A 26,906-nucleotide genomic window follows, 5' to 3' on the forward strand; every position below is an offset into this window, starting at 1 on the left:
GGAGTGGTAAGGGCTAGGCAATGGGGGTTAAGTGACTTGCCCAGGGTCACACAGCTGGAAAATGTCTGAGTCCAGATTTGAACCTAGGACCTCCCACCTCTAGGTCTGGCTTTCAATCCACTGACCTACCTAGCTGCCCCCAAGACACACATTTTTAGACACAGCTAATGTAGGAATTGTGTATATATATATTTTTTTTTTGTTTGTTTGTTTGTTTGTTTTTTTACAAAGACTCTATAAATCTTCTTTTCCAATGGTGGGGGGAGTAAAAGGGAAAAGATATCATAACAAAGTAAAGAATCACACGTACCTTTATTTAAAATGCAGGAAGGGGCAGCTCAGTGGATAGAAAACCAGACATAGATACAGGAGGTCCTGGGTTCAAATGTGACTTCAGACACTTCCTAGCTGTGTGAACCCTGGCAAGCCTCTTAATCCCAATTGCCTGGTTCTAACTGTTGTTTGGTCTTGAAAATGACACTTGGTATCATTTATCTTATCAATATAAGACAGAAGTTAAGGGGGTTAAAAAAATAAAACAAAATGCAGGTAGAAAAGGATCACCAGTCAGAAGCACAGAAAAGCAAGATTGCTTTGAAAGTTGGTTGGAGAATTTATTATATCCTTAGAAACAAAAGCAAGCTGTACATAATATAGTCCTGCAGTTTCATGTGCAATCCTATCTTTCTCATCTACTTTGTATTTAGAAATACATGTCCACTTTATTTGGGTGTTTAAATTCAGAAAAGATATCTTTAATACACCTTCTAATTTCTACCAAATTCAGTCCAAAGTTGAGTGTCCTTTCTAAATCTCCATGTTTCAAACATGTAACAGAATAAGAAGTTTTCTAGTAGGATTTTTTATTTCAATCATACAGGAAACTCTTGAATGAGGACTCAACCTCTACCAAAGCTTCATCACTTTTTCTGCAAAATCTTAAGAGTTACCTAGAGCACTACATCAAACAAGCTTAGATGCCTTTGGCCACATGAACTGATTTGGGCTTTAGCTACATCCATTGTTGTAAGATCCCTCAGTTTGCATCTGGTGATGATTACCTAACTTGTGTGAGAGAGAAAAATTTTGAAGGAAATACAAGGACTGGATTTTGCAATATTATCTCATGGAAAAAAGGAGATAGAACTCTGGATGCCAATGGGGGATGGGAATGGAACCTCCAGCTAAGAAAAGGAGAGGAGCAATTGAGGATCCAGCTTCTTCCCTTCTGAACTGAGAAGAGGAAGGAGCAATTTCTACTGAGCCGATCTAGCTACAAATCCCTCATTCAACAGAAAAAGATCCAGACTAACCAGCTGTCTCATAGTGATGGGATAGACTTTTTCCCTTTGGGGAGGGAAATAGCCTATCCTTCAGAAGACTACTTCAAAGCTATATCTCTATGCCAAGAAATACAATTATCTTGAACCTACAAGGATACTAAGATAGTCTGGGACTTAGTCCCTAGACTTGAGTTTCAAACCCTGAAGAAACTATAGGAGGAAGACAGTTCAGGGAATTCCTGTTCCTTCTTTCCTAACCTATTATACCAAACCCTTTATCTAATAAATAGATATCTTCAATGTACTAAAGGGGATCATAGATACAATCAACTAAAGAAGAAAATAGGAACAGAGATTGTAGGGGATTTTCTCTTGCCCTTTAGCTCTGGTCAGATCCAACTCCATTTCTCTAGACAGCTCTGCGTGAGAGGGAAGCGGTGTTCCTCTTTATCTGTTCCCTCCCTCTCAGCTACTTGTCAAACTTCAGTTCCTAATCCCCCACTAGTACACTTGTCAGACCACCTTTGTCCCTTCCCCTCTTCCTTTTTGTAACCCCAATAAAAATGAGTATGTCTGAACACAAGGAAAGTCTGCTCCATCAAATCTCTTCTCCACCAAGGTCTTGACCACGGTAGGTCACCATCAGAGCTCAATTCCACCTAGAGCTTGCTCGCTGTAAGAATTACTTTTTTGCTACTATTCTCATGTCTCCAAGTCTTTATTGTGTTGTTCTAATCACCATCAGAGGAGCAAGCATGCTGGAGCTCAGGTTGTTTAATCCTTAAACTCTGAGTCTCTCTTCCTTTATTGTTTCCCCTCTCCCTTTCCCTTATCACCCATTCTCCCTCAGTCTTCAGCCTCCCTTCTGAGTGTTCACCCACAAATATATAAATTTGTGGCTGCTGGCAGTCACATTATGCACGGTGCAATATTTAATACGCCTCTAGTAAGAGAATCTTTAAATGTATAGGCTACATATGTGGAATGATTCACTGGAGAGACCTGGCATGTCAATCTCACAGAAACCCCCAAGTGAGAAGATTTTAACATGATGGTCTTCCAAAGAATTAAAGGGAGGATTGCGTGAAGGAAGTTCTACCCCCCTCTCCTTTCTGGGTCAATGCAGGTGGCGTGAGTCTAGGTGACCTACACAGGGTACTCCGAGCTTGATCTGGATATGACTGAATTTGACTCAGAAGTGAGAAAGAGGATAAAAGGGACAAACAAGGAAGTGTTTGCTCTGTCTCTGGGGACTGGCCAGGAAAACTGCTGCTAGAGGTCAGGCTGAGAAGCACCCATGTGGGAGCTAGATTAGGCTACTTTTATCTTTCTACCTATTTCTCATCTTTTACCTATTCAAGTGATTCTAATAACTTCATAAAATTTTAAGGACCAGTCTCTTAAATTTAATTCTTTCAGTGAGAATGGAACCATATATTTGTCATATGATAATGACAAATTATTCATGGGTCATCGAACCAGGATGAGAAAAATAAGTTGTAGGATTACTGGAGGGTTGAACAGCCAGACTGACAGATCAGACATGCAGACATCCTCTTGCTGGGTAGTGACAATTTAATAAGCTGGGGTACACACTTTAGGGAAAATGATGTAGTCTAAGGGATTAGGTAAGCCTTTTGCAGGAACAAAGGTTGGTAATGATTTACAAGATGGAAATAATGGATATAGATTACCTTAGTGGCTCTAAGCAGTGTTTTCTATAGGATAAGTTGCAGGTAGTTCAACATGTGGGCTGTTGACTTGGAAAAAACACACAAGTATTAGTCAGAAAAAAAATCATTCTTTAATCAAGGAAAAGGGGTGCAGTGTAATAGTAGGCCTTCACACAGAGCTGCAAACTAATACCCGCACAGAGTCTGAGGATTGAATTCTGGATGCTCTGGACACTGACCCCTGGGAGAGCCAACTGCACTAATTTAGCTAATTTAATTACCAAAAAAATACATTGTTCTAAAAATATTAATGTATCAACTGTGAAGGACTTGGCTGTTTTTAGCAATACAGAAATCACTCATGATGAAAAAGGTTATTGCACCTCCAGAAAAAGAACTGATGGAGTCCGAATGCAGATTAAAATATACTATTTTTCACTTGATTTTCTTCGTGGTCTTTTTTTTCAGTCAGTATTCTCTTCCACATCATGGTTACTATGGAAATGTTTTATAGGATCACACATCTATAATAACCTTTTCAAAATGCTTACCATCTCAGGCAAGAGAGGGAAGGAGAAAATGTGGAACTCATGATTTTTTAAAATGAATGTTAAGATCATCCTAGTGCAAACATCAACTACATGGAAACAGGTTCTGATCAAGGACACATGTAAAACCCAGAGGAATTGCATGTCGGCTACGGGAAGCGGTGGAAGGAGGAGAGGAGGGAGGGAAATAATATGATTCTTGTAACCAAGGAATAAGGTTCTAAATTGACTAAATAAAAATGAAAATGTAAAAATAAAATAAAATGAATGTTAAAAATGTTTTTACATAGAATTCAAAAATATGATATAAAAATATAAATTAAAAGGTAATAATTTATAACGATTGAAATTTGAAATACCATAAAAAGATCAGTATTTGAATAAATACAGTGCTTTTAAAGTGGGATATAACCACTGTTTTTTAGAATACTAATAATAAAAAATATATTCAGAAGTAACAATCTGGGTTATTTAGATATGGGATAGGTTATCTAATGAGGTAGTGAGTGCTTAGTTGCTAGAAAGAGTTTAAATAATCATTAGATTACCATCTGTGGTAGATTTTAAGAAAAGATTCCCATATTAGGTGGAAAGTTGGAAGTGACCCCTAGGAGCCTTTCTAACTCAAATATTCCAAATTCTATGACATAATGTAGTTTTAACAATTGATACAGAATGACTCTGAAGTTAGTGTTACTGAAATAAATGTATTAAACAGTCTGAATTATTCAAACAGATCCAAAAATATGGAATTTCTTTTGAAATTTGCTTATTTAATTGCGTGTAAACAAGAATTGTTCAAACCAAACTTAAATTGTTCTCAAGCTGTAAAACAAGGACCTTTAAGTCTGGATCCGATGCCCAGTCGATCTTCGTTGCTATAATGATGTGCTATGATGAAAACAAAAATAGGTATGTTGAATATTCTTGGAAAATGAAAGCTGAGATTTTAATATAAGAATACTTTCTATTATCATCCCAGTTATACTGCAGATTCTCTCAGTGCTTATCTTGATTATGGGGTCTGAAATTAACAGACAGAAGATGAAGTCATGAACCTTCTATTTGTGGGAAATCTAAATGTTTACAAATCTGTTCCTAATAGGGTGTTTTCTGATTTAAAAATTTATGGAAAATAAAAAGGTAGAGTGGGATTAGAAATTTTTCAAAAAACACTACTGAGGAACAGCAAAAAATAACTAATGTTCCCAAATCACTGAAGAGAAATGTAAATTAAAACATCTCTGAGATTCCACCTCACAACTGTAACAGTCATGTTACAAAAGATAAAAATGGTGCATGGTGGAGCTGACGGAAGCCAAGCAACGTAATGCACAACTGCAGGAACTAGGACTTGGTCTGATCAGTTTGGAAACCAATTTAGAATTTTATTTGAAAAACCATTAAATTATAAACACACACAACAGGTCAAAGACAGAAATGTCCCATAGACTACAACATGTAAAGGAGAAATTTTTGTGATAATTAAAGAATTGGAAGCAAACTAAGTGCTAATCAAGGGGAATGGCTGAACAAACGAGAGAATACGAATGTAACAGAATATTATGGCGCTATAAAAAAGATGCAGAATAGGCAGTTTTCAGATAAAGAAATCAAAACTATTAATAAGCACATGAAAAAGTGTTCTAAATCTCTTATAATCAGAGAGATGCAAATCAAAACAACTCTGAGGTATCACCTCACACCTAGCAGATTGGCTAACATGACAGCAAAGGAAAGTAATGAATGCTGGAGGGGATGTGGCAAAGTAGGGACATTAATTCATTGCTGGTGGAGTTGTGAACTGATCCAGCCATTCTGGAGGGCAATTTGGAACTATGCACAAAGGGCGATAAAAGACTGTCTGCCCTTTGATCCAGCCATAGCACTGCTGGGCTTATAACCCAAAGAGATAATAAGGAAAAAGACTTGTACAAGAATATTCATAGCTGCGTTCTTTGTGGTGGCAAAAAATTGTAAAACGAGGGGATGCCCCTCAATTGGGGAATGGCTGAACAAACTGTGGTATATGTTGGTGATGGAATACTATTGTGCTCAAAGGAATAATAAAGTGGAGAAGTTCCATGGAGACTGGAACAACCTCCAGGAAGTGATGCAGAGCGAGAGGAGCAGAACCAGGAAAACATTGTACACAGAGACTAATACACTGTGGTACAATCGAAGGTGATGGACTTCTCCATTAGTGGCAATGCAGTGATCATGAACAATCTGCAGGGATCTAAAAAATACTATCCACAAGCAGAGGATAAACTGTGAGAGTAGAAACACTGATGAAAAGCAACTGCTTGACTACAGGGGTGGAAGGGATATGACTGAGGAGAGACTCTAAATGAACACTCTAATGCAAATACCAACAACAGGGAAATGAGTTCGAATCAAGGACACATGTGATGCCCAGTGGAATCGTGCGTCAGCTATGGGAGGGGTGTTGGGAGGGAGGAGGAAAAGAAAATGATCTTTTTTTTTCCAATGAATAATGTTTGAAAATGACCAAGTAAAATAATGTTTAAAAGGGAAAAAAAAATTAAAAATAAATGCTTATTCCCTTCCCCTAAAAAAATAAGATGCAGAATTTAGAAGAACTTGGGAAGACTTGCCTCAATGTGATATCAATAAAGACAATTTACACAAAGATCACAATTGTAGACTTATAGTTGGAAGAGACTTAGGAGTCACCTAAATCCAACCCTCTCAGGTTATCAATAAGGAAACTGAGGTCCAGAGAAGTTAATGCGTTGGCTATGGTCCCAAATCTAGTAAAATGGCAAAGCCAGGATATGTATCTAGGTCCTGACTCCAAATCTGACATTTTGCTCTGCCTCTCCAAACACATAAAGGAAAACAACAGTGAAAGGTACCAAAAGCTTGATCAAAGCAGTACCTGCTGCCTGTACCTTTGGAGAGATGATGGCCAAGAATGCCCTCTCTTCTAAGCAAATAGGGAAGGGGAAACTGGTGCAGGACCAGAAAGATGTGCTCTCTCACATGGCTGATGAGCTGGGTCTGTTTTGTCTAACTATAATTTTTTTTAGCAGTTTAATGTTTTTTACTTTTTAAAAGAAAAACATATTAACTTTTCCTTCCTCTGTTGCAAAAAAAATAAATAACCAAAAAAAAAAAGATTTTTATACTGCTTTTAAGATCTTCATGAAAAATATCCCACTTTAAAACTGAAAGGAGTGGGGTAAATAGGTGGCTTGGCAAATTAAGAGCCAGGCCTAGAGAGGAGAGGTCCTGAGTTCAAATCTAGTCTCTGATACTTCCTGATTGTATGACCCTGAGCAAGTCATTTAACCCTCATAGCTCAGCCTTTACCATTCTTCTGCCTTGGAACCAATACTGATTCTCAGATGGCAGGGAAGGGTTAAAAAACAAAAGAAAACAGACATACAAAACTGAAAAACTGAAAGGAGGAACCGCAGAAGTTGTCTCGTTGGAGCCAAGCCTCGATGCTGCATAAGTCTAAGGCAATAATTAGAAAGCAATACCACAAGCAGACAATGCGGTTAAGATAATCTATGCACTTGTCTACATCTAATCAGATATTTCACGTGTCTTTCAACTAACTGGAAAAGCCAAAGAAGGCGGCCAGGGAAAGCATCAGAGAATCAAGCTGCAGCCTTCCAGAGGGCTAGTCCTGGCAGGCACCGGCAACACCCTGTACCCCAGATGTTCCTGGCCAGTGTGGGTTGCAAAGAAGTCTGTTAGAAGGGAGGGTAAGTGGGAAGTGACTATGGGGGGGGAGGGGGAGGCACACTTAAAAAAAAAAGAGAGAAGATTAAACAATGAGCGGAAAACAAGCAGAGCTTCCCCAGACCAACCTCATTATTTGTTTTCTTAACAGATTACTGAGCCGGTCGATGAGTGATAGCTAACACACTAATAATTTTAATGGGACTCAAAAAAGATCTTGGCAGATTAGCCAATTTGGCTGAATATAATAAGAATTTAAAGAGGCAAGTATAAAGTCCTATACTTGAATTAAAAATAAAAATTGAGGGGGGCAGCTAGTGGAGAGAGAGCCAGGCCTAGAGACAGGAGGTCCTGAGTTCAAATCTGACCTCAGATGCTTTCCCAGCTGTGTGACCCTGGGCAAGTCACTTAACCCTTTGTCTAGGCCTTACCACTCTTCTGCCTTGGAATCAATACACAGTATTGATTACAAGATGGAAGGTGAGGGCTTAGAAATTTTTTTTAATTAAAAAAATTAAAAATTAAGGTTATAGAGTCTAAAAAAAAATGAGGGATTTGGTGGCTTCAGACTTGGGAATGGGAACAAAAAAGGATAATGGAACCTTGAGCTTCACTGGAAAGGATCGATTCAAGGAATAAGCCTTGTCTGCCCTGGTCAGACAACATATGGAATATTATGTTTGGTTCTGGGACAAACATTGAGTCATGGCAACCTGAATGATAAAAAAGCCTAGAGTGCATGCCATGTGGTGACTTAAGGATAGAAGAGGGGGTGTATTTAGCCCCCAGATAAGAAGGAATAGGAGAGAGATAAAACTGTCTTCCAATATTTGAATAAATATTTTATAAAAGAGAAACTAGATTTGTTTTATTTGGTCCCAAAGGGTAGAACACAGAATGATGGGTAGAAATTTCAGAGGCAAATTTAGCCTTGATGTCTGGAAATTTTAGTGTTATTCAGAAGTCAAATAATTTTGGACAAAGCCAAGGTAGGAATTTGTTATGAGGGTCATCCCCACCCCCACCTTTCACACACCCCAATTGGAGGAGTTGAAAGAAAGAAAATAAGATTTTTTAAAAATTAACAAAATTCACATTAAATTTTTTTAAAAAGTGGAATGGGTTACCATGGTAGGTTTCCTATCACGTGAGAGCTTCAAGAAAAAAAACAAAAACAGATGGCTACTTGTCAGGTATTCTGTAATGGGGAAAAAGCATTTTTTAGCTGTAATTTGGACCTGATGACTGCTAAGGTTTCTAATGCCGAAATTCTGGGATTCCATTAAATATATATATACATATATACTATATACATATACATATATATCTTACCTGAAAAACATTTTGAATAACGGTAGTTGATTCTATTTCCCTTTGCAGGTTTTTCTTCAGTTTACTTAACAGGGCACTATCTTCCAAGAGTTCTAATTTTTCTTTTTTCTTTTTATCCTCAGCCTGTATTTCTAGTAGCTTTTCCTCTCCAGCTTGTTTAAGCCCTGTTAAATTTAAAAGAGCAGATGAAATATCACAACTATGAAATATAGCAAAGCATAATCTATACATACATCAAGGTACATTTACAGTAGTGAAATCTTAGGTACATTTTAGGCAAGAGAAAGGAAATTTTCAGGGGGCAGCTGGGTAGCTCAGTGGATTGAGAGCCAGGCTTAGAGATGGGAGGTCCTAGGTTCAAATCTGGCCTCAGACACTTCCTAGCTGTGTGACCCTGGGCAAGTCACTTGACCCCCATTGCCTAGCCCTTACCGCTCTTCTGCCTTGGAACCAATACACAGTATTGACTCCAAGACGGAAGGTAAGGGTTTAAAAAAAAAGAGAGAAAGGAAATTTTTGTCAGCAAAATGGCAGTCATTCTCAAGATGTTTTCATTCATAAATTTTTTCACGACGGCAAAAGACTCATTTTAATTACCTAGTAATTTGCCATCTAAAAATGATTTCTATCCAGGTTCATATTGCTTTTACATTTTTCTCCCATAGAAGCATCTACCAGTACAACCCCCACATCAGTCGGCAAATTTATTGGGTGCTCAAAATCCACTTAATCTCACACTCTTCCCTGTCCCATGGTATTGAGGATTAAGTGACTTGCCCAGGGTCACACAGCTGGGAAGTATCTGAGGCCAGATTTGAACCTAGGACCTCCCCTCTCTAGGGCTGGCTCTCAATTCACTGGGCCACCTATCTGGCCTCAGTCTCTCACTTTTAACATCACCTCCAGTCTTTCAGAAGGTGGATAAAAAAATATGAGAACTGCTACTGATCAGTTATTGTCCTAAAACAGAGCTTTGTGCATCTAGCTATCTCTCTGGCAGGTCTGGCACACAGATTTCAACAGGAGGGGAAGGGAATGAGCACCTATCATGTTATCTCATTTGATCCAGAAAAAAAAAGAAAGCAATACTTTGGCTCCTCCCAGCTGGCAGTAAACCCAGCGCCAAAAGCTTGCAGACTTTAAATCTCGTAACATGTTAATGCTGACATTTAGAGTCTCCATCCACTGGTTTCCCAAGGACCAACGATGACCCCCCATCTCCTGTCAGAGGTAATGGGTTCAAGACACAGGGTCGTCTATTTTTTGGATATGACAAGATTCAAAAAATCATTTTGCGTGTGCATATCTGGTTATAAGAATTTTGTTTTTATTTTTCAAGGGGGAAGGAGAGTGGTAGGAAAACAAATTTTTATTTATTGAAATAAATAAAAGAACTTGTATCTTCGTTTATTATCAGTTTAGGATGTCTGGCAGCATAATACTGGATACACAAAGACATAAATATAATGCAGAACAGGTGAGTGATTGTGTATTTGGCCATTTCCAATAATAATTTAATATGATTTATAAAGATATGACTATAGACAACAATTTTGTTTTTATTTATTTAAAAATCTTTATTTTTTTGTCTTGGAATGGATACATTTATAGGTTAGAAGGCAGAAGATTGGGAAGGGTCAAGCTAACTGGGTTTAAGTGACTTGTCTGGGGCTACATAGCTAAGAAGCATCTAAAGCCATATTTGAACCCCGGTCCTGCTGACTCCAAGACTGGCTTTGTTTATCTCTATCCTGGCTCTCTGTTAACATTGTTTTTAATAGTATGGAGGAATATGTATACTTGGTAGCACTGAAATAAAGGAAAACAATTTGTGAAGGAGAGAGAAAGGAGGGGGGGGTGAGGAAGGGGGAGAGGAAAAGTGGGAGTAGAGTCAGAGGGGAGAGGGAGAGAAAAGAGGGAAGGGGAGAGAGTGGAAGGAGAGGGAGGGAAAAGAGGAAAGGGGAGAAAGTGAGTGGAAGGAGAGGGAGAGAAAAGAGGGAAGGGGAGAGAGTGAGTGGAAGGAGAGGGAGGGAAAAGGAGGGGGAAGAAGGAGGAGGAAGGGAGGGAGAGGGAGAAAGAGAGGCAGGAGAGGGAGAGAGAAGGGGAGAGAGAGAGGAGTGAGGGAGAAGGAGGGAAGGGAGAGAGAGAGAAGGGGAGGGAAAGGAAGAAGGAGGGGAGGGAGAGAGGCGAAGTGAGGGAGAGGAAGAAGGAGGAGAGGGGGAGAGAGAGGGAGGGAGTGAGATGTGAAGATTGGATTTAGCTCTCCCCTGACAATAACAATGAAGGTATTTAGCTCTCTTCCTTTATAATGAAGATAGAATTGTAATCCCCGTCTATGTTTAGATTTAAATCCCTAAAAGTGTTAACTCAGTATTTGAAGTAGAGCTACCCATTTTAACTACAAAAAAGTGTGAACTAACTACTAAAGGTGTGAACTCACTACTAAAGGTATGAAATAACTACTACAAGTGTGATCTAACGACAAAGGTGTGAACACCCATTTCACGCACTGAGTGGGAGATCACACCATGTGTGAAAGACCACAGAGATAGATCGAAGAACTCTGACTCAGAGTTAGACTGGAAGCTCAGTCTCTCAAGCTTGGAGTAAAGAAGAGTCACTTGGAGGAGGAGGAGGAGAGACTGAAAGACAGATACTTGGTCTTGGCTGGGAAACTGGACCCCTGGAGGAACTTGTACAGGAGACCTCAGACTGCTTTCCCTTCAGATGGTCACCTTAGTGAGTGAAAGGCTGACTTAGTTCCCTGCCTTTCTGGAGGTGTGAACCTCTGAGAAAAGCCCATCATCTTGAGATGCCTTTCCCTGATTAGGGCCTTAGAATTTCTACCTGGCTCAGAGGAAGCTGGAGTTTTTTCTCTCTCTCATTCCTTAATATCTTCCCTCTATTTGTAAATAACCATAAATTCCATTCTACTTTAATAATTCACTGTGGGATTTAGAAATTAAATCCCTGGAGACCACCAATTTAATTATTCGGTCCAACAAATAAAATCTGAGGGAGAGGAAGGAGGAAGGGAAGTGGGAAGAGAGAGGAAGAGAAGAAGGGGAGGGAAAGAGGAGTGAGGGAGAAGAAGGAAGGGGGGAGAGAGAGGAGGAGAAGAAGAAGGGAGAGAGAGGGAAGGAGATGAGTAGTTTCCTAAGGTGAACTTGGAAAGAGACATGAATTCCCTTAAGGACAGGCCAGGATGAATTGCTTCTCTGGTATCACTGGAGGGAATAACTACACCAATTTTAAAAAACTCATTCATTTCTACACACAGAAAGCAAGAAGTAAATTATAGGAATTTTACATACGTAATCTCTTCTTCTTAACTTCAAGCAGTTTCTCCTCCAGGTCATGAGTTTCCTGTTATTCAAATGGAAAAAAAGAAAAATAAGCATCGTGCCAGCAAACGATGTAATCCATAGGCATTGAACAAGTACCTCCTGTATGTCAGGCACCATGAAAGAAAAAAGTCTCTGCTCTTGAGGGACTAATAGTCAAACAGAAGAGACAACATGCAGACAACCATGAGCAAACAAGAGATATACAGGGTAAAATGGAAATAATCAATAGGGGAAACACTCAAATTAAGAAAGAGCAGGGTACTCATTTCTAAAATCCAGAGAATTTCAAGTTACCATTAGGGGGCAACTATTTCATCTTACTTATCTGAGTGCAACAGCTCAGGACCCAGAGCTCAAAGAGTCTTGGGAATGGACCAAGGCCTCCCCAACCACCAGACTAGTTTCCAGGCGGGGATAGACTGAGGAAGGGAGACACAGCCACCATCCTGAGTAGTGACCCCAGCAAAGATGAGGCCCCACAACTTTCTGCAGCTTCTGCAGTCACAGCCATCTCAGATACAGAAAATTGAGTTGTCACCACTCAAGTCCTTGGCGCTCTCAAATGATTCAGTATCAGTAACTGATTATCCCTCAGCAGAACGAAGGAAGATGCAACACTATCTGCTTGGCTGGATCTTTCCATCTGACTTACAGCTTAAACTTTCTATATCTTGTCTTTCCCATTAGAAATGGGAGCTCCTTGGGGGCAGCTGGGTAGCTCAGTGGATTGAGAACCAGGCCTAGAGATGGGAGGTCCTGGGTTCAAATCCGGCCTCAGCCACTTCCTAGCTGTGTGACCCTGGGCAAGTCACTTGACCCCCATTGCCTAGCCCTTACCTTCTGCCTTGGAGCCAATACACAGTATTGACTTCAAGACGGAAGATAAGGGTTTTAAAAAAAAAGAAATGGGAGCTCCTTGAAAGAATACTAAGTTTTCCATTTGTATCCTCAGCATGTAGCACAGTGCTCTACAGAGTAAACTTTTAGTCGCTTTTGTCATTCATTTTGCTATCTGCCTACCACTTTCCCTTCACTTTATCAACTTACAAGGGAACATGTTAAGTATTTTTTTTTATGTTAAGTATTTTAAATAGCTCACTGAGTAAAGAGATTGCAATGGAGTACAGGCTGGGAAGAGCCGTCAGGAAGACGTGCTGGATACATGTTTAATACCTTCATCCTATGTCCTGGGACAAGCTAGTAGCTCTGTGGATAGAGAGCCAAACCTTAAGATGGGAGGTCCTGGATTTAAATCTGTGTGATTTGCTACTTTCTAGCTGTGTGACCCTGGGTACATCACTTAACCCCAATTGCCTGTCCCTTAACCCTCTCTGGACTTTGAACTGATACCTAGAATTGATTCAAAGGGCTTTAAAAAATAAGTCCTATCCCAATGGTCATTAAAAAATCTCCAGAAATCCAGTTGTATATTTAATCCCCACTGCTTATACATTCGTTGCCACTCCAACAGAACTAATTCTGACTAAAGATCAAACTAGAAATTAAATTGACTAACAAATCTCTTAATAAAGGAAAACCAACATTATTTAGCATTTTAAAAAACAAACTAGATTTTAATTTGAAGTTTAAAAGAGTAAATGTTAAAAGGATGCTTAATTTTAGGACATCACTTAGTGCCACCACTGATACACATCATTAAATAAGCAAAACAAATTCATTTCAGATCCCCACCTATTTTTTTTTAAAAACCCTTCTGCCTCAGAATAGATACATATCTATTCTGATAAGTATCAGTTCTAAGGCAGAAGAGAGGTAAGGCACAGGAAATTGGGATAAAATGACCTGCTCAGGGTCACACAGCTAGGAAGTATGTGAGCTTGAATTTGGACTTGGGACCTTCTGTCTCCAGGCCTGGCACTCTATCCACTGGGCCACCTAAGCTGCTCTTTCCTCAAATATTTTTTTAAACCCTTACCTTCTGTCTTAGAATACTGGGTATTGGTTCTAAGGCATAAGAGTGACAAGGGTTAAGCAATGAGGGTTAAATGACTTGCCCAGGGTCACACAACTAGCTGAGGGCAAATTTGAATTGAGGACCTCCCAACTCTGGGTCTGGCTTTCAATCCATTGTGCCACCTAGCTGCCTTTTCCCCCAACTATTTTAAGGCACACAGAAAGGAAATCTGAAATTCTAGATCTGACTGACTACAATTCCAGCAAATACAATTAAAATATACGTTTTTACAGATGAAGATTTCAGAGGAGGTTCTACTTAGTCCAAAACAAGCCTTTACTCATCTCAAAGACTAGAACAGCTAAAAAGCTAATCGCCCCCAGATTCTTCCTAGGTGTGTGAACCGGGGCAAGTCACCCCCACTGTCTAGCCCTTACCACTCTTCCGCCATGGAACGGATACACAGTACTGATTCTAAGACAGAAGATAAGGGTTTAAAAAAAAAAAAACCCAAATCACCCAACGAAATAAATACTAACACAAAAAGACCAACTCTAAGAAGGAACGGAGCTATGGTTGATACTTGCTCCTTGCTTCAATTGAGTCTCAAAGTATTTCCTCTTACCTTGCTAATTAATTAGCAAAGCAGACTACAGAAAAGCCCAGCCACTGGTTCCATCTGAAGTCTTGCATAATGGGAATGCGATTCCTAACAACACTTATTTTTATTTTGTTTTTACATCACCTTCCATTCCGAAATGTGTCCCTTTGACAAACCCAAAAGCACCTGCTGTCTCTGCAAATATGACCGATCTCTTCTCTGAGCCTGAGCTTGGTTACTTCCACCCACACACCAATTAACCAACCAATCAAGTGCTTCTGTTCTTAATAGCATACCATTATCATCATGTATAATGTTTTTCTAGTTCTGTTTACTTCACTAGCATCAGTTCGTATATCTCCATCCATGGAAACATTCATTTTAACAAACTTTTAATATAATAAAATAATCTAAGTAGTCCAAGGAATTCCACATACTAGAAATGTATGTGGATTATGAATGGATCTTCACCCAAATGATCATCAGGAAATTTGTGTTTGGAACTGCAGTTCTGCAGTAAGTTCCTACCCTACCAGGATACTGCAAGTATGTTTGACTACATAAAATATGGTAAAGTGGTATGCTTCACACGAATTCATTCCTTTCAGCAAATATCCCACTTAAAATTAATCTTCACAATTACTTTTTTCAACTAAAAATGCATTGAAGGGTTAGAGAGGTGGCTCAGTGATTAAAACTCAGGCCTAGATATAGGAGGTCCTGGGTTCAAATCTGGCCTCAGATACCTCCTAGAAAGTCACTTAACCCCCACTGCCTTGCCCAGTGATGGCAAACCTTTAAGAAATAGAGTGCTGGCCCCAAACCAACCTGGCCTCCCAGGCCAAATGCTATGCCCCTCCCCCCTGAGTGCCAGGTGTACACCACCTCTTCTCCCCCTTACCCCTCCACAGGGGAGGGAGGAAGCACTCCCATTGGGCTGCTAAAGTGAGGAATGTCCTCAGTAAATGTAAAGAGGGGGAGGGGAGTGGCCTGAGTGCTCTGCTCCCCTCCAGCTGTGCCACCTGTGAGCCACCACCTTGCCCCCTGTGCACTCCCACTGGCTGCTGAACAGAGGGGTGAGAGATGGGGAAAAAATGTCATCAGGCATGGTAGAGAGGGAGAGGGGAGCAGCTCTGCCCAAGACCCTCTGCCTTTCTAGTAAAGAACTGGGTAGAGAGGGAGGTTGGCCAAGTGCCCACAGAGAGTGCTGTGTGCCATCTTTGGCACCTGTGCCATAGTTTTGCCATCATTGGCCTAGGCCTTACTGCTCTTCTGCCCTGGAACTAATACACAGTATTTATTCTTAGGCAGAAGGTAAAGGTTGTTTTTTTTTTAAAAATGCATTGAAGGTCTATGTGCCTATTACTGTACAAGATAACTGAAGTATGGAACATTGTTTGCAATAAAGTTGTAAACCCCAAGGCCAAGAGAGAAGATTTTTGTGTGTGAAGAAATCAGTTTCCATTAAGACAATAAAAGTGTTAGATTTCATACAACTGAGTACCAGCAAAGGAGATGCAATTAGTGCTATGAGTAATGATGTAATCAGAAAAAGGAGAAACTTCAGGGCTAACTGGCTTGAGTTACTAAGGAAGAAGTGTAGTAAATGCTAAATAAATGACTAATTGAGGGGGTACTTAAAATGGGCCTGAAGGATAAATAGGATTTTAAAGGGTGGAGAAGAGACCCTAGCATTCCATATGTGGAGAGGCAAGTTATACAAAGGTTCAGAGACAAGGAAAGATTGGAGAAATCCAATAAGACTAGATTCAACAGCGCAGAGAATTTGCTAAAACATAGGAGATACGGTCTGGGGAATTCTAGGCATCCTGAGACCTTTTTAGGGAATCTACAAAATCAAAACCTTTTTTTAATGATAATAGTAACATGATCTAATTTCTAATATACAACCTACACAAACCATTTGGTTTATAATAACATACATAACAATATATAATAAATACATAATCCACATAAACCAAAGCTTTTTAGAGGACAATAATTTTTAAGAATGAAAGAAGGGGTAGCTGAGTGCCTTAGTGGATAGAAAGTCTGGATATGGGAGGTCTTGGGTTCAATTGCAGACTCAGACACTGAATTAGTGTCACCCTGCATTACTCACTTAACCCCACTTGCCTAGCCCTTACCACTCTTAGTATCAAATCTAAGATAGAAGGTAAGGGTTTAAAAAAATTGGGAAGGAGGGGGAGGCTTAAGAGAAATAATGATGAGTTTAGTTAGTCTTTGGTCAGGACTAGACATAAAGCTCAATCACTACTAAAAAAGTGACTTTTGAAATCATGGGGAGAGAAGTTATATAATATGGAAGATATTTACCTGCTGGGCTTTCAGTATTGAACTATTGAGAGTTAAAATTTTCTTCAAAATTGCCAGGAGGAATCTGAACAAGAAACAAGAAAAATGTCAATTACAACAAATTAACTTCTCATTCACAAAAGAACCAGTTGGGAGAAGGGGATATATTAATGTTCATCAAATATGCTATTTACTATGACAGAAATCCTTCACTTAAGGAGAATTACGCTCTACAAAAGTTTAATTTCAAAAAAGCAAATTTCTACTAAATGACATTTGACTTTTATCTTAACTATTAGATGCATTTCACCAGAAAAAAAATGCTGGTCACTGAACCAATAATGAAAGTCATACAATATATGTCTTCTAAAATGTCATATTTAAGGGGAAATTCCTGACAATCTAAATCTTAAATGTCTATCTGGATTTGAAATAAAATCAGCCATCATTTCTGGCTTATTTCCACTGACAGGTGTAATGATTAAAATAGTTGAGGGCATAAACTGTAAGAGTTAAAATAGTGGAAGATATAAATTGTAGTAGATAAGAATGGATGAGTAAGTTGTGACCGCAGAAAATATGGTTTTAAGACAGTGTCTTGTTTAAAATCAAATATATAAGGTGGTCACCAGGGAAATATTCCCAATTATTAAAATATACCCAAGTCAACTGGGTTTTATAGAGATTTTTAATTAATACAGTGAGGAATTAAAGAAAGAGAGAAAAAGGAAATAATGAGAAAAAGATAGGCCGGCCCAGGGCAGCCCTGGCCAACCCAGGCCTGAGCCTTAAGAGAAAGATCAGTCAGTCCTTAATCACTCACCACAAGATCTGTCCAAGCAAGGATTCTAGTGACACCAGGCCAGCTTCATCTCAGCTGCCTCCACCAGCTCAATCCTGAATCTGAATGTATCTGAGCTCCTATTTAAAGGGAATTTTCTCCTATGTCACCTCCCCAAGTCCTTATATCTACCAATCACAGTAGACGTTTTTCAAAGGACAGACCATTCTTAGTTCACACCTGAGTAGACTAATCCCTTGAGTAATTCACACCTGAGTAGACTAGAATCTCTGAGTAAGTTCCCACCTCTTTGCTCCTTGTAAGTTCACAAGTTGCCTGACCTTTATAGGTACTTAGCACCCTTTTGAATTAGTCCTAAAATAAGCATAGCTTAAGAACTTTTGTCCTACTATAAATATGGGTTTTAAGTACTTTCATTGTTTGGCAAGGAGTTTACAACTTTATCTTCCCCTAGGGCATGCTTAAGTATGGTGAAGTAGCGTTCTCACATTCCTGATCTAAGTAGCTTCACTGCCCAAATGGGGAATGGTCTTAACCCAACCTTATGAAGTAGGGTCTGGGAATTTTTAAGGTTCACCCAGGGTACTTTTTTTCCACTGTAAGGATCAGAGAACCTAATGAATTTGCCTTTCGCCAAACTGAATTTAAGATGGTTGGGGAATAAGGCCACAAGAAACCAGGTGGTTTGTTAATCTCTACGATATTTTTTTAACGTTTATTCATACAAAGTTATTGATTGTTTGGGATTAAATTTATCCCTTAGCAAATGAATGTAGCCCATGGAAAATCTTTTCTGGTTCTTCTTGTCTAGTTGTCTGCTCTTTAAACTCAAATCCTTCAGAAGTACCTTCAAATTTAGCTTCAAACTCACTTCACCACTCCAGTCTAATTCTCCCATTTTACAAATAAGGAAATTAAGGCTCAGAGGAACTGAACTGCCAAATGTCTTTCCTCATCTTCCTCCTGACACTCAAGGGGGCAACCAGGGAGTCCTACCATTTAGATAAAGGATCCTGTCATATGGTCTGCTAATGCCATGTGTGTAATGGCTCTTTCTGTGGAATGCCTATGTCAATCTGTCAATCAAGTTTGTGCCAATCTTGGGTGTAGGCAAAGAAGTAACATCACTACCCCCAGAAACTTTCTCATTTACTAATCATATACTTTGAAACAAAACCCATAAGCTAGTATTTTTCCTTCAAAGCTTAGAGCACATCTTTGAATGCCATTCCTTTTTAGATCTGCTACCCACTCACCATAAAAGAAAGACATTTCATTTTAACGTGAAACCAAAGTACTGTACTTGAACAGATTTTATACAAGTTTATTTTTATCCTCATCTAGTCAAGGAAAAAGGAAAATCTTACTGAGATTCACTGTCCTTTGATTCCAGTTTTTTCTGAAGGGCATTTGCCATCTGGACCCTGGAAGGATGAAAAATGTTTTATGACACAATAAAGAAAAACATTTTCAACAAATCAACTAGAGAAAACAGCATTATGGATTGTGAATTCTCCCTCGAATAGAAGATCCATCTTTCTGTTGTTTCTTTAAATGATGTGGCAAATGCTTCGATCCTATACAAACTTTCATGCTACCAAAACCGAGGCTATGTGATAAATAAAAGACAAACTACAGATGCCATTAGAAACCGCATGTCAATCATTGCTTACTTTCCTTCTAATTCTGCTTTGGTGTTTTGATAATTTTGCTTTTTAGTAGAAGATCTTCAGGAGTACTTCATGCCCCCACCCTGAGGAGCCTCTCCAAATACACCTAGGCTCACTCCAGAGAGGAAAGGCACAGTTCATAAATAGTCCTGTCCTTGGCCTGAAAGAATCTGCCCCAGCTTATGCTGTTGGCAATATCACCTCCACATCACAATATGGTACTGGGAAACTGTCACGATTGATCATTTCCTCCAGTTTCACAAATTACTCCATTGGGTTCTGACTGGTATTGCACTGAATCTACAAGTAATTTAGCACAAGGAGATGGGTGAGACTTTAGAGCAGGATCAATAACAACATTCCAATAACACAACTTTTTCGTTGGTAATGGGATTTGGTCTGCACACTTCTAGACAATGTTGCCTTGATAAGAGTTTCCGATTCTTTTTCATTATTTGAGAATGATTTGTACTTATTAGAATAGAAGACAGGATTTATACAGTGCTTTAAAGTTTACAGAGCACTTTATAAATATTATCTCACGTGATCCTCATAACAACCCTGGGAGCCAAGTACTATTATCATCCTCGTTTTATAGACAGGAAAAATGAGGCTTAGGAAGGTTCAAAGCCTTGCCCCGAGGGAGACACAGAATTAGTCCGAAGCCAGGTTTAAACTCCCATCTTCTTCACTCCAAGTTCCACATTCTATCCACTGTGCCGTCCAGATGTGACGTCAAATGAATACATTCAGACAATAACATCTTCTATAGATATCTTTAAAATCCCAAGTTACCTTTTTAAAGCTAGAGTTTTCATTTCAACATTGATCTTCACCCCTTCCAACTTTTTTTCTAGATCTTCAGTCCTATTGAGCCAAAAAAACTCAAGTTAATGGAAGTATGTAAGAACTTCAGGAAACTGTTTTGTATTTTTGCTAAGTTTCAAATATGCTATGATGACTAGCAGAAAGAAATTTCATTCTGTGAATGATAAAAATGTACTCTTATATCATAATAAAAGCAAAAGAGAATGAATCATTTCCAGTTTAATTAGATTTTAAACAAATACTTATAATCACTTCAGTCAAATTTCTACATCTTGGCCACTCTTTAGACCTGAACTTAAGTTCTGACTCCTGTAGAAGTCTCTTCTGGCCAATTTAGTCCTCAGTGATGGCCCTATTATTATTTTGACTGCTGTACTTCTCATAACATTTAGCATAATTGTAGTTATACCTAGTGCTCCCCATTATTTCACTCATATTCATCTTGTCTACCAAATTGAACCATAAACTTCAGTATTAAGTGACTGCTTCTTATTCCTCTATTCTCCCACAGTACCTAGGAGAGCACTTCATTAAAGACAACTATTCACCAATGATTATTTTAATTATAACTGGCATGTATAAATTAGCACCTTAAACGTTGCAGAAATATTATGAATGTTGCCCCCTCATTAGAGCTTCACGAGCACCCTGAGAAGTAGGTATCTCCACTTTCCAGAGAAAGAAAGAAGCCCAAAGAGATTTGCCCATGGCCACACAGGTCAGGGTAGGGGTTGGAACCCAGGTCTTCCGCCTCCAAGTTCCAGACTCTTTTTACTGCCAATTAATTATGCATCCTTCTATTTGTACTCTAGGAATTCAGGAAAGCGAGTGGGTAAGGAGGATTAGAGATTTCCAAGGAAAAGACCAAAGCTAGTCTTTGGATAGGAATTTCAATAATTAGAAAGGAAGGAAGGGCATTCCAAAGACTGGGAACATGAATATGTACTCATCCCCCAGGAAACCTGAACCCACTCAGGCATCTTTCTCCTTGGCTTTGGGAGGGGGAGGGAGAAAAGGAGGGAAAAAAGATGAGTCATGTAAGCAAGGAAAAGTATTCTAAATTAATAAATTAATTAAAATATAAATTCTTAAAAAACTGGGGGGAAAAAGACTAAGCATCACTGAGCCCAAAGCCCAAGATAAAGCGAATGGAAGGGAACAAACTTTACGAAATGCCTCCTATGGACCAAGCACTGTGTTAGAAGCTTTACTGGTATTCTCTCATCTGAGTTCCAGCACAACTCTGTGAGGAAGCTAAGGGGAAATGTACCTAATCCAGAAAAACTACACAAAAGAAAACTGAGAAGCCATACATTTGAAGTAAGCCTTCTTCTGTGGATTCTTCTGGAAGACGCTCTTTACCTACAAAATAAGCAATATTATTCAAATTAACAAGATAGAAAAATATAGTTTCTTCTGAGAAACATACATATGAACCAGAAGGTCTTTTTAAAAATACCCAGTCCTCACCAGGCTAAGGCTGCAGTACAGCCTGGTCTAGAGGTTCTAGGTGAAAAAGGCAGAAAAGAAGGGGCAGCTGGGTGGCTCAGTGAACTGAGAGTCAGGCCTAGAGATGGGAAATCCTGGGTTCAAATCTGATATGGGCAAGTCACTTAACCCCCATTGCCTAGCTCCTACTGCTCTTCTGCCTTGGAACCAATATATGGTATTGATTCTAAGATGGAAGGTAATGGTTTAAAAAAAGGGGGGCAGAAAAGAAAAACACCCCAAAAGCCACAGAAAATGAGAATCTAGCTTTCTTGAAAAGAATTGGGATACTATTATTGTGACTCACCAGGCCCCCTAAATAATTATTCTTATGATTATACCTAACATATTGGTTTATAATGGAGGAGTATTACAAGTTGCTCAAGTTTTAAATATGAAAATTTGCAGAATCAGTAACAGCAGGAGATAAACAAGCTAAAAAAAAAGAAACAATAAAAGAATCACTTTTAAATAGCTGGTATCGAAGACTCCCACAGGCACTGTACATATTTCATAATCTAGTCTTAAACTTGTCCCAATTGCCTAGTCTGTATTGCTCTTCTGTCTTGGAACCAATACTTAGTTCTGATTCCAAAACAGAAAGTAAGGGTTCATTAAAAAATAAATAAATAAATAAATAAATAAATAAATGGCAGAACTAAAATTCAAGCAAAGGTCTCACTCAAATCTAGTACCCTATTATACCATACTCCTGGAAAGTTTTTTTTTGTTTGATTGGTTTATTTGCCTTTACTTTGTAACGATTCTTAAAAGAAAAGGGCAAGAACTAGACAAAACAGGGTTAAATGACTTGTCTAGGGTCACACAGCTAGGAAGTGTCTGAGGTCTAATCTGAACCCAGGTCTCCCAGACCTGGAGCTCTACCCATTGTGCTACCTAGCCATACCCCTTCTTGAAGGGCAGAGACTAAGTCTAAACTTTATTTTGTAGCACAATTATGCACAGAAAAGATATGCCCAAAGTAGAGATTGAATATTTGAACAAGCAGTTTTCTGTAAAGCAGGTTTCCTTTTCCCTAAACAATTGATCAGTTTCCTATTATTCTTTCCACAATCAAAGCTGACAACAGCAAAAGCTAAATGAAGACTTACTTGCTTCAATTTTTGCTTTATATTCCAATAACTGTTGTTTAATCTGATCCTTTATTCTATTAAGACAAGAAAAGAAGTTAGAAACAAGATAATTTCCACTTACTCAATTAGTCTGCTCAGTTTCTGACCAGACAGCTGAAACTTTCCCAATTTCCCACAGGCTGACAGGAAAAGAACAAAAATGCAGTAAATGAAAATAGTCAAGGAACTTAGGCTTTTTGGTTTACCTAACAGAAAACTGGCTCCTGAAGGCCAAGAACCTGTAGAAGCTAGTGAAGCTATCTGTTGCCCATTGTCTCCACTGCAGTGGAAAGAAAGACAGGAGAGGGAGGAAGGGAGGGAAGGAAGGAAGGAGGGAAAGAGGGAAAGAGGGAAAGAGGGAAAGAGGGAAAGAGGGAAAGAGGGAAAGAGGGAAGGAGGGAAGGAAGGAAGGAGGGAAGGAAGGAAGGAAGGAAGGAAGGAAGGAAGGAAGGAAGGAAGGAAGGAAGGAAGGAAGGAAGGAAGGAAGGAAGGAAGGAAGGAAGGAAGGAAGGAAGGAAGGAAGGAAGGAAGGAAGGGAGGGAGGGAGGGAGGGAGGGAGGGAGGGAGGGAGGGAGGGAGGGAGGGAGGGAGGGAAAGGAGGGAGGGAGGGAGGAAGGAAGGAAGGAAGGAAGGAAGGAAGGAAGGAAGGAAGGAAGGAAGGAAGGAAGGAAGGAAGGAAGGAAGGAAGGAAGGAAGGAAGGAAGGAAGGAAGGAAGGAAGGAAGGAAAGAGGGAGGGAAGGAGGGAGGGAAGGAGGGAGGGAAGGAAGGAGGGAGGGAAGGAAGGAGGGAAGGAAGGAAGGAGGGAAGGAAGGAGGGAAGGAAGGAAGGAGGGAAGGAAGGAAGGAAGGAAGGAAGGAAGGAAGGAAGGAAGGAAGGAAGGAAGGAAGGAAGGAAGGAAGGAAGGAAGGAAGGAAGGAAGGAAGGAAGGAAGGAAGGAAGGAAGGAAGGAAGGAGGGAGGGAGGGAGGGAGGGAGGGAGGGAGGGAGGGAGGGAGGGAGGGAGGGAGGGAGGGAGGAAGGAAGGAAGGAAGGAAGGAAGGAAGGAAGGAAGGAAGGAAGGAAGGAAGGAAGGAAGGAAGGAAGGGAGGGAGGGAGGGAGGCAGGCAGGCAGGCATGCTTGGGGGCAGTTACTAAAAGACAGGAATGAACAACCAAAATAAGGTCAAATCCCCTCCTTTCCAGATATTTAAAAGTGAACAGTCAAAGATTCTAAGTAATTCAAAACAGCAGAAAACCGGAATCATGCACATAATGGTAAATAATCAGCAAACAGTTTTATGACGCATTCACATGTGCATAGTACCAGTTTCAAATATAGTGCTCCCTTTGGCAAGGTTATCAATCTTTTGCTTATCATTTAACAGGTCCTGGAGGTAAACAGTTTGGGACAACTGTTACAGATTTTTCAAAAGCTGCCAGAAGAAGTTTGATGATTAATCCAATGTCACTCTGTGACCTGGGGATGGAACTTTCAAAATAAAAAGACCCTTTTAGAGGTTTTAAAAGCTAAAAGTAACATTTTAGACGGAAAGCAACCAAAAATTCTCAGTTAGCAGTATGAAACTGTTACATGATTTCAATCCTTCTAAAAGCAGGGAATTACTGTTTATATTAACCTTTTTGTTCCTTTATTGCTTTAAAAGGAGGAGTGACTGCTCCAGTAGTCAAACATAGCTAACCAAAGGAAAATCTATTTGCCAAAATACCCCAGCATACTTACCCAAGGAAAATGGTAGCAAAAACCCCAACAAAAACAGGCAAAAAGGGTGGAACATTAAGTTCTGTGAAGAATCCCTTATCTTCAAAAGAGTGTGTGCCCTAACTAAATCCTAAATTTTGGCCACTAGGTCAAAGTAAGAAACACCTTTCCTGGGGGCAGCTGGGTAGCTCAGTGGATTGAGAGCCATGCCTAGATTCAAATCTGGCCTCAGACACTTCCCAGCTGTGTGACCCTGGGCAAGTCACTTGACCCCCATTGCCTAGCCCTTAACATTCTTCTGCCTTGGAACCATTACACAGTATTGATTCCAGGAGGGAAGGTAGAGTTTAAAAAAAAAAACACTTTTCCGGCAAGGATCAGATAAAACCTTACAATGGTGGAAAAGTGAAGTTTGGAATTACAGATGACTCCTCCCACTTGGGGGTTATTATGGCCCTAAAGCCTATTCGGCTCCTACCAAAGTGGCTGCTGTACATACATCACTATCAATCTTGGGGCCTCACAACCTTTTCTCGGTTGTAAAGTGAGGGTTTTGGATTCTGTAATAGAAACCTGCGAACAACTAAAGTCTACGATCCTGGAGCTGGGAGTGGGGCTAAATTGGGTGGGGGAAGGGGCAGGAACCTGAGCAGCGGCCCGATCAAGTCCAAGTCTTCATCTTCCTGTGTTCTCTCTTTTCCAATCTCTCTCCAATGGGAAGCAGTTGGAGGAGTCACCTCTCCGCTCCTACTGGGCACGGCGCATTGTGCCAAAGCGGCCAGCGCATTGTTTCCACAGTCCTGGTCCCGGTTGGGCTCCGGAGGCTGGAGTACCGACTCCTCCTCAGAGTAGTGGGGCGTGCCAGAAGATACTTCGTCTCCTGCACGTGCGCGGGAAATAGCCTCCAGGGTCTCATAGTGTAGCACAGCCTCATCCTCTCCTCCAACCACTTTCTGGACTCTGGCAGACACCTGCTTCAGGAACGGGGTGCTCAATCCGTGCTTCTCTTTCTCCCGCGCTTTCACATCCCCGCTAGTGCTGCTCTTGGCAGGCCGGGACCCAGTGCTGGGCGCCAGCGCTAGCGCCTCCTGTACGTTCTTACCGGTGATGCCTTCCGCGCTCACAGCTTTCGCGCCTCCGGTCGTGTTGCGCCTGAAACGCAGGGACCTGGTACTCTGCATCTCCTCCTCTTCTTTTCGCCACTTTAAATCCCCACCAGTGCTGCGCTTGGGGCGCAGAGACCTCCTTACCTCCACCTCTTTCTCCTCCCGATCCTTCTGGCCGAGGGCGTAGGACTTGGCCCTCTGGGACACAGAGCTCCTCACATTATCCTCGTCTCCTCCCGCATTCCGGCGGACACTGCCAGGGGCGCGTCGGAACTGGGTGCTCCACGGTTCTTTCTCCTCCTCCCCGGTGGACTTGGTAGAGCTGCGCGTGAGGCGCTGAAACTGGGTGCCCGGCGCCCCAACTTCTTCGTACTCCATAAGTTTCTTAGAGCTGCGCAGAAGCCTGATATTCCGTGCTTTCTCTTCCTCCACTCCCCGGCTGTACCGAACTAGGCTGGGCGTGGCACCTAGTCCCGCCACCGCCGCCGCCTCCTCTTTCTCTACCTCTTCCTTCTCCTCCCCACGAGCGTTCACACTCAAGCTGCGCAGGACACGCTTGGGTCTGGGACAGGAGCGAGACAGCGCGTTCCGTGCCTCCTCCTCTTCTTTGGATACATTCCTGCCTGGGGTGCTCCTGGCACGCCGCCGCACAGAACTCCATACCTCTTCGACTTCCTCTTGTGCATTTCCGACCCTGGCTCTGTTGGAGCGGCGCGTGGCCTGCCGGGTTCTGGCATACCGCGCTTCCATACCGGGACCCGGGACTACCGGGAGGGAGTCACTAAGATTCCCGCGTTTTGCTGCGTTTGAAATTTACGGGGTCACGGGTCAGGAGGCAGGGGATAGGGGCGGGGTTTCCCGGCTAGGGGCGGGCTTCGGAAGTACTACTCAGTGCTGCCCTCTCCGTACACCAAGGAAGCTTCCTTAACTACACCTTACTCTCCAGTTCAGTGTTCTGTGTCTTTCTCTTTTCCAGCTTATCCCAATCCAAGGTTACACAGGCAGTACCTAACAGATTTTATTCCCTTTTTCCTCTGATCTGAGAAGAGAAGAGAGAAAATTGTGGGACAGGTGGAGGGAGGGAGGGAGAGAGACAGAGACAGAGACAGAGACAGAGACAGAGAGAGACAGAGAGAGACAGAGAGAGACAGAGAGAGACAGAGAGAGACAGAGAGACAGAGAGAGAGCGAGAGCTCCACCCCACACCTTTTATCCTCCCTCCTGCTGCATAGGTGCCGAATAGGACAAATTTAGGGCATCACGTCTATCATCACACATTAATGAACCCAAAGAAAGGCTTCTTTTAAAAAAGAGAGTATATTACAAGACTGTAATCAAAAATAATCTGGTACTGGCTCAGAAATAGAATGGGGATTTAGTGAAATAGATTAGCTAAACAATAAGGAGTCGCAAATGACCATAGTTAATGTTTGATGAATCCAAAGATCCAA

General features: G+C 40.8%; 1 protein-coding gene across 1 annotated transcript; it reads right to left on the reverse strand.

Moving 5' to 3' along the window:
• Positions 1 to 3,068: 3,068 nt before the first annotated feature.
• On the reverse strand, positions 3,069 to 26,299 carry CENPH (centromere protein H). Its single transcript, XM_007486417.3, has 9 exons — positions 24,995 to 26,299; positions 22,630 to 22,685; positions 21,343 to 21,391; positions 19,997 to 20,068; positions 18,899 to 18,955; positions 16,751 to 16,814; positions 11,865 to 11,916; positions 8,551 to 8,714; positions 3,069 to 4,395 (listed from the first exon to the last, which is right to left on the reverse strand). Exons 1-9 carry the CDS (start codon positions 26,203 to 26,205, stop codon positions 4,303 to 4,305), a joined length of 1,818 nt encoding a protein of 605 aa, XP_007486479.2. The 5' UTR covers positions 26,206 to 26,299; the 3' UTR covers positions 3,069 to 4,302.
• Between the last annotated feature and the right edge of the window lie 607 nt (positions 26,300 to 26,906).

This window comes from Monodelphis domestica, chromosome 3, assembly GCF_027887165.1.
Source record: "Monodelphis domestica isolate mMonDom1 chromosome 3, mMonDom1.pri, whole genome shotgun sequence".
NCBI classification, from domain to species: domain Eukaryota; kingdom Metazoa; phylum Chordata; class Mammalia; order Didelphimorphia; family Didelphidae; genus Monodelphis; species Monodelphis domestica.

What these genes read in the sequence shown, in the direction of transcription:
- CENPH (XM_007486417.3), bottom strand. Translation starts at nt 26,205, where the DNA reads ATGGAAGCGCGGTATGCCAGAACCCGGCAGGCCACGCGCCGCTCCAAC. An exon ending in TTGATCGGGCCGCTGCTCAG is followed by an intron (nt 22,686 to 24,994) that starts GTTCCTGCCCCT and finishes TTGTCTTAATAG; the next exon opens with AATAAAGGATCAGATTAAAC. An exon ending in AAAACTCTAGCTTTAAAAAG is followed by an intron (nt 18,956 to 19,996) that starts GTAACTTGGGAT and finishes TCATCCTTCCAG; the next exon opens with GGTCCAGATGGCAAATGCCC.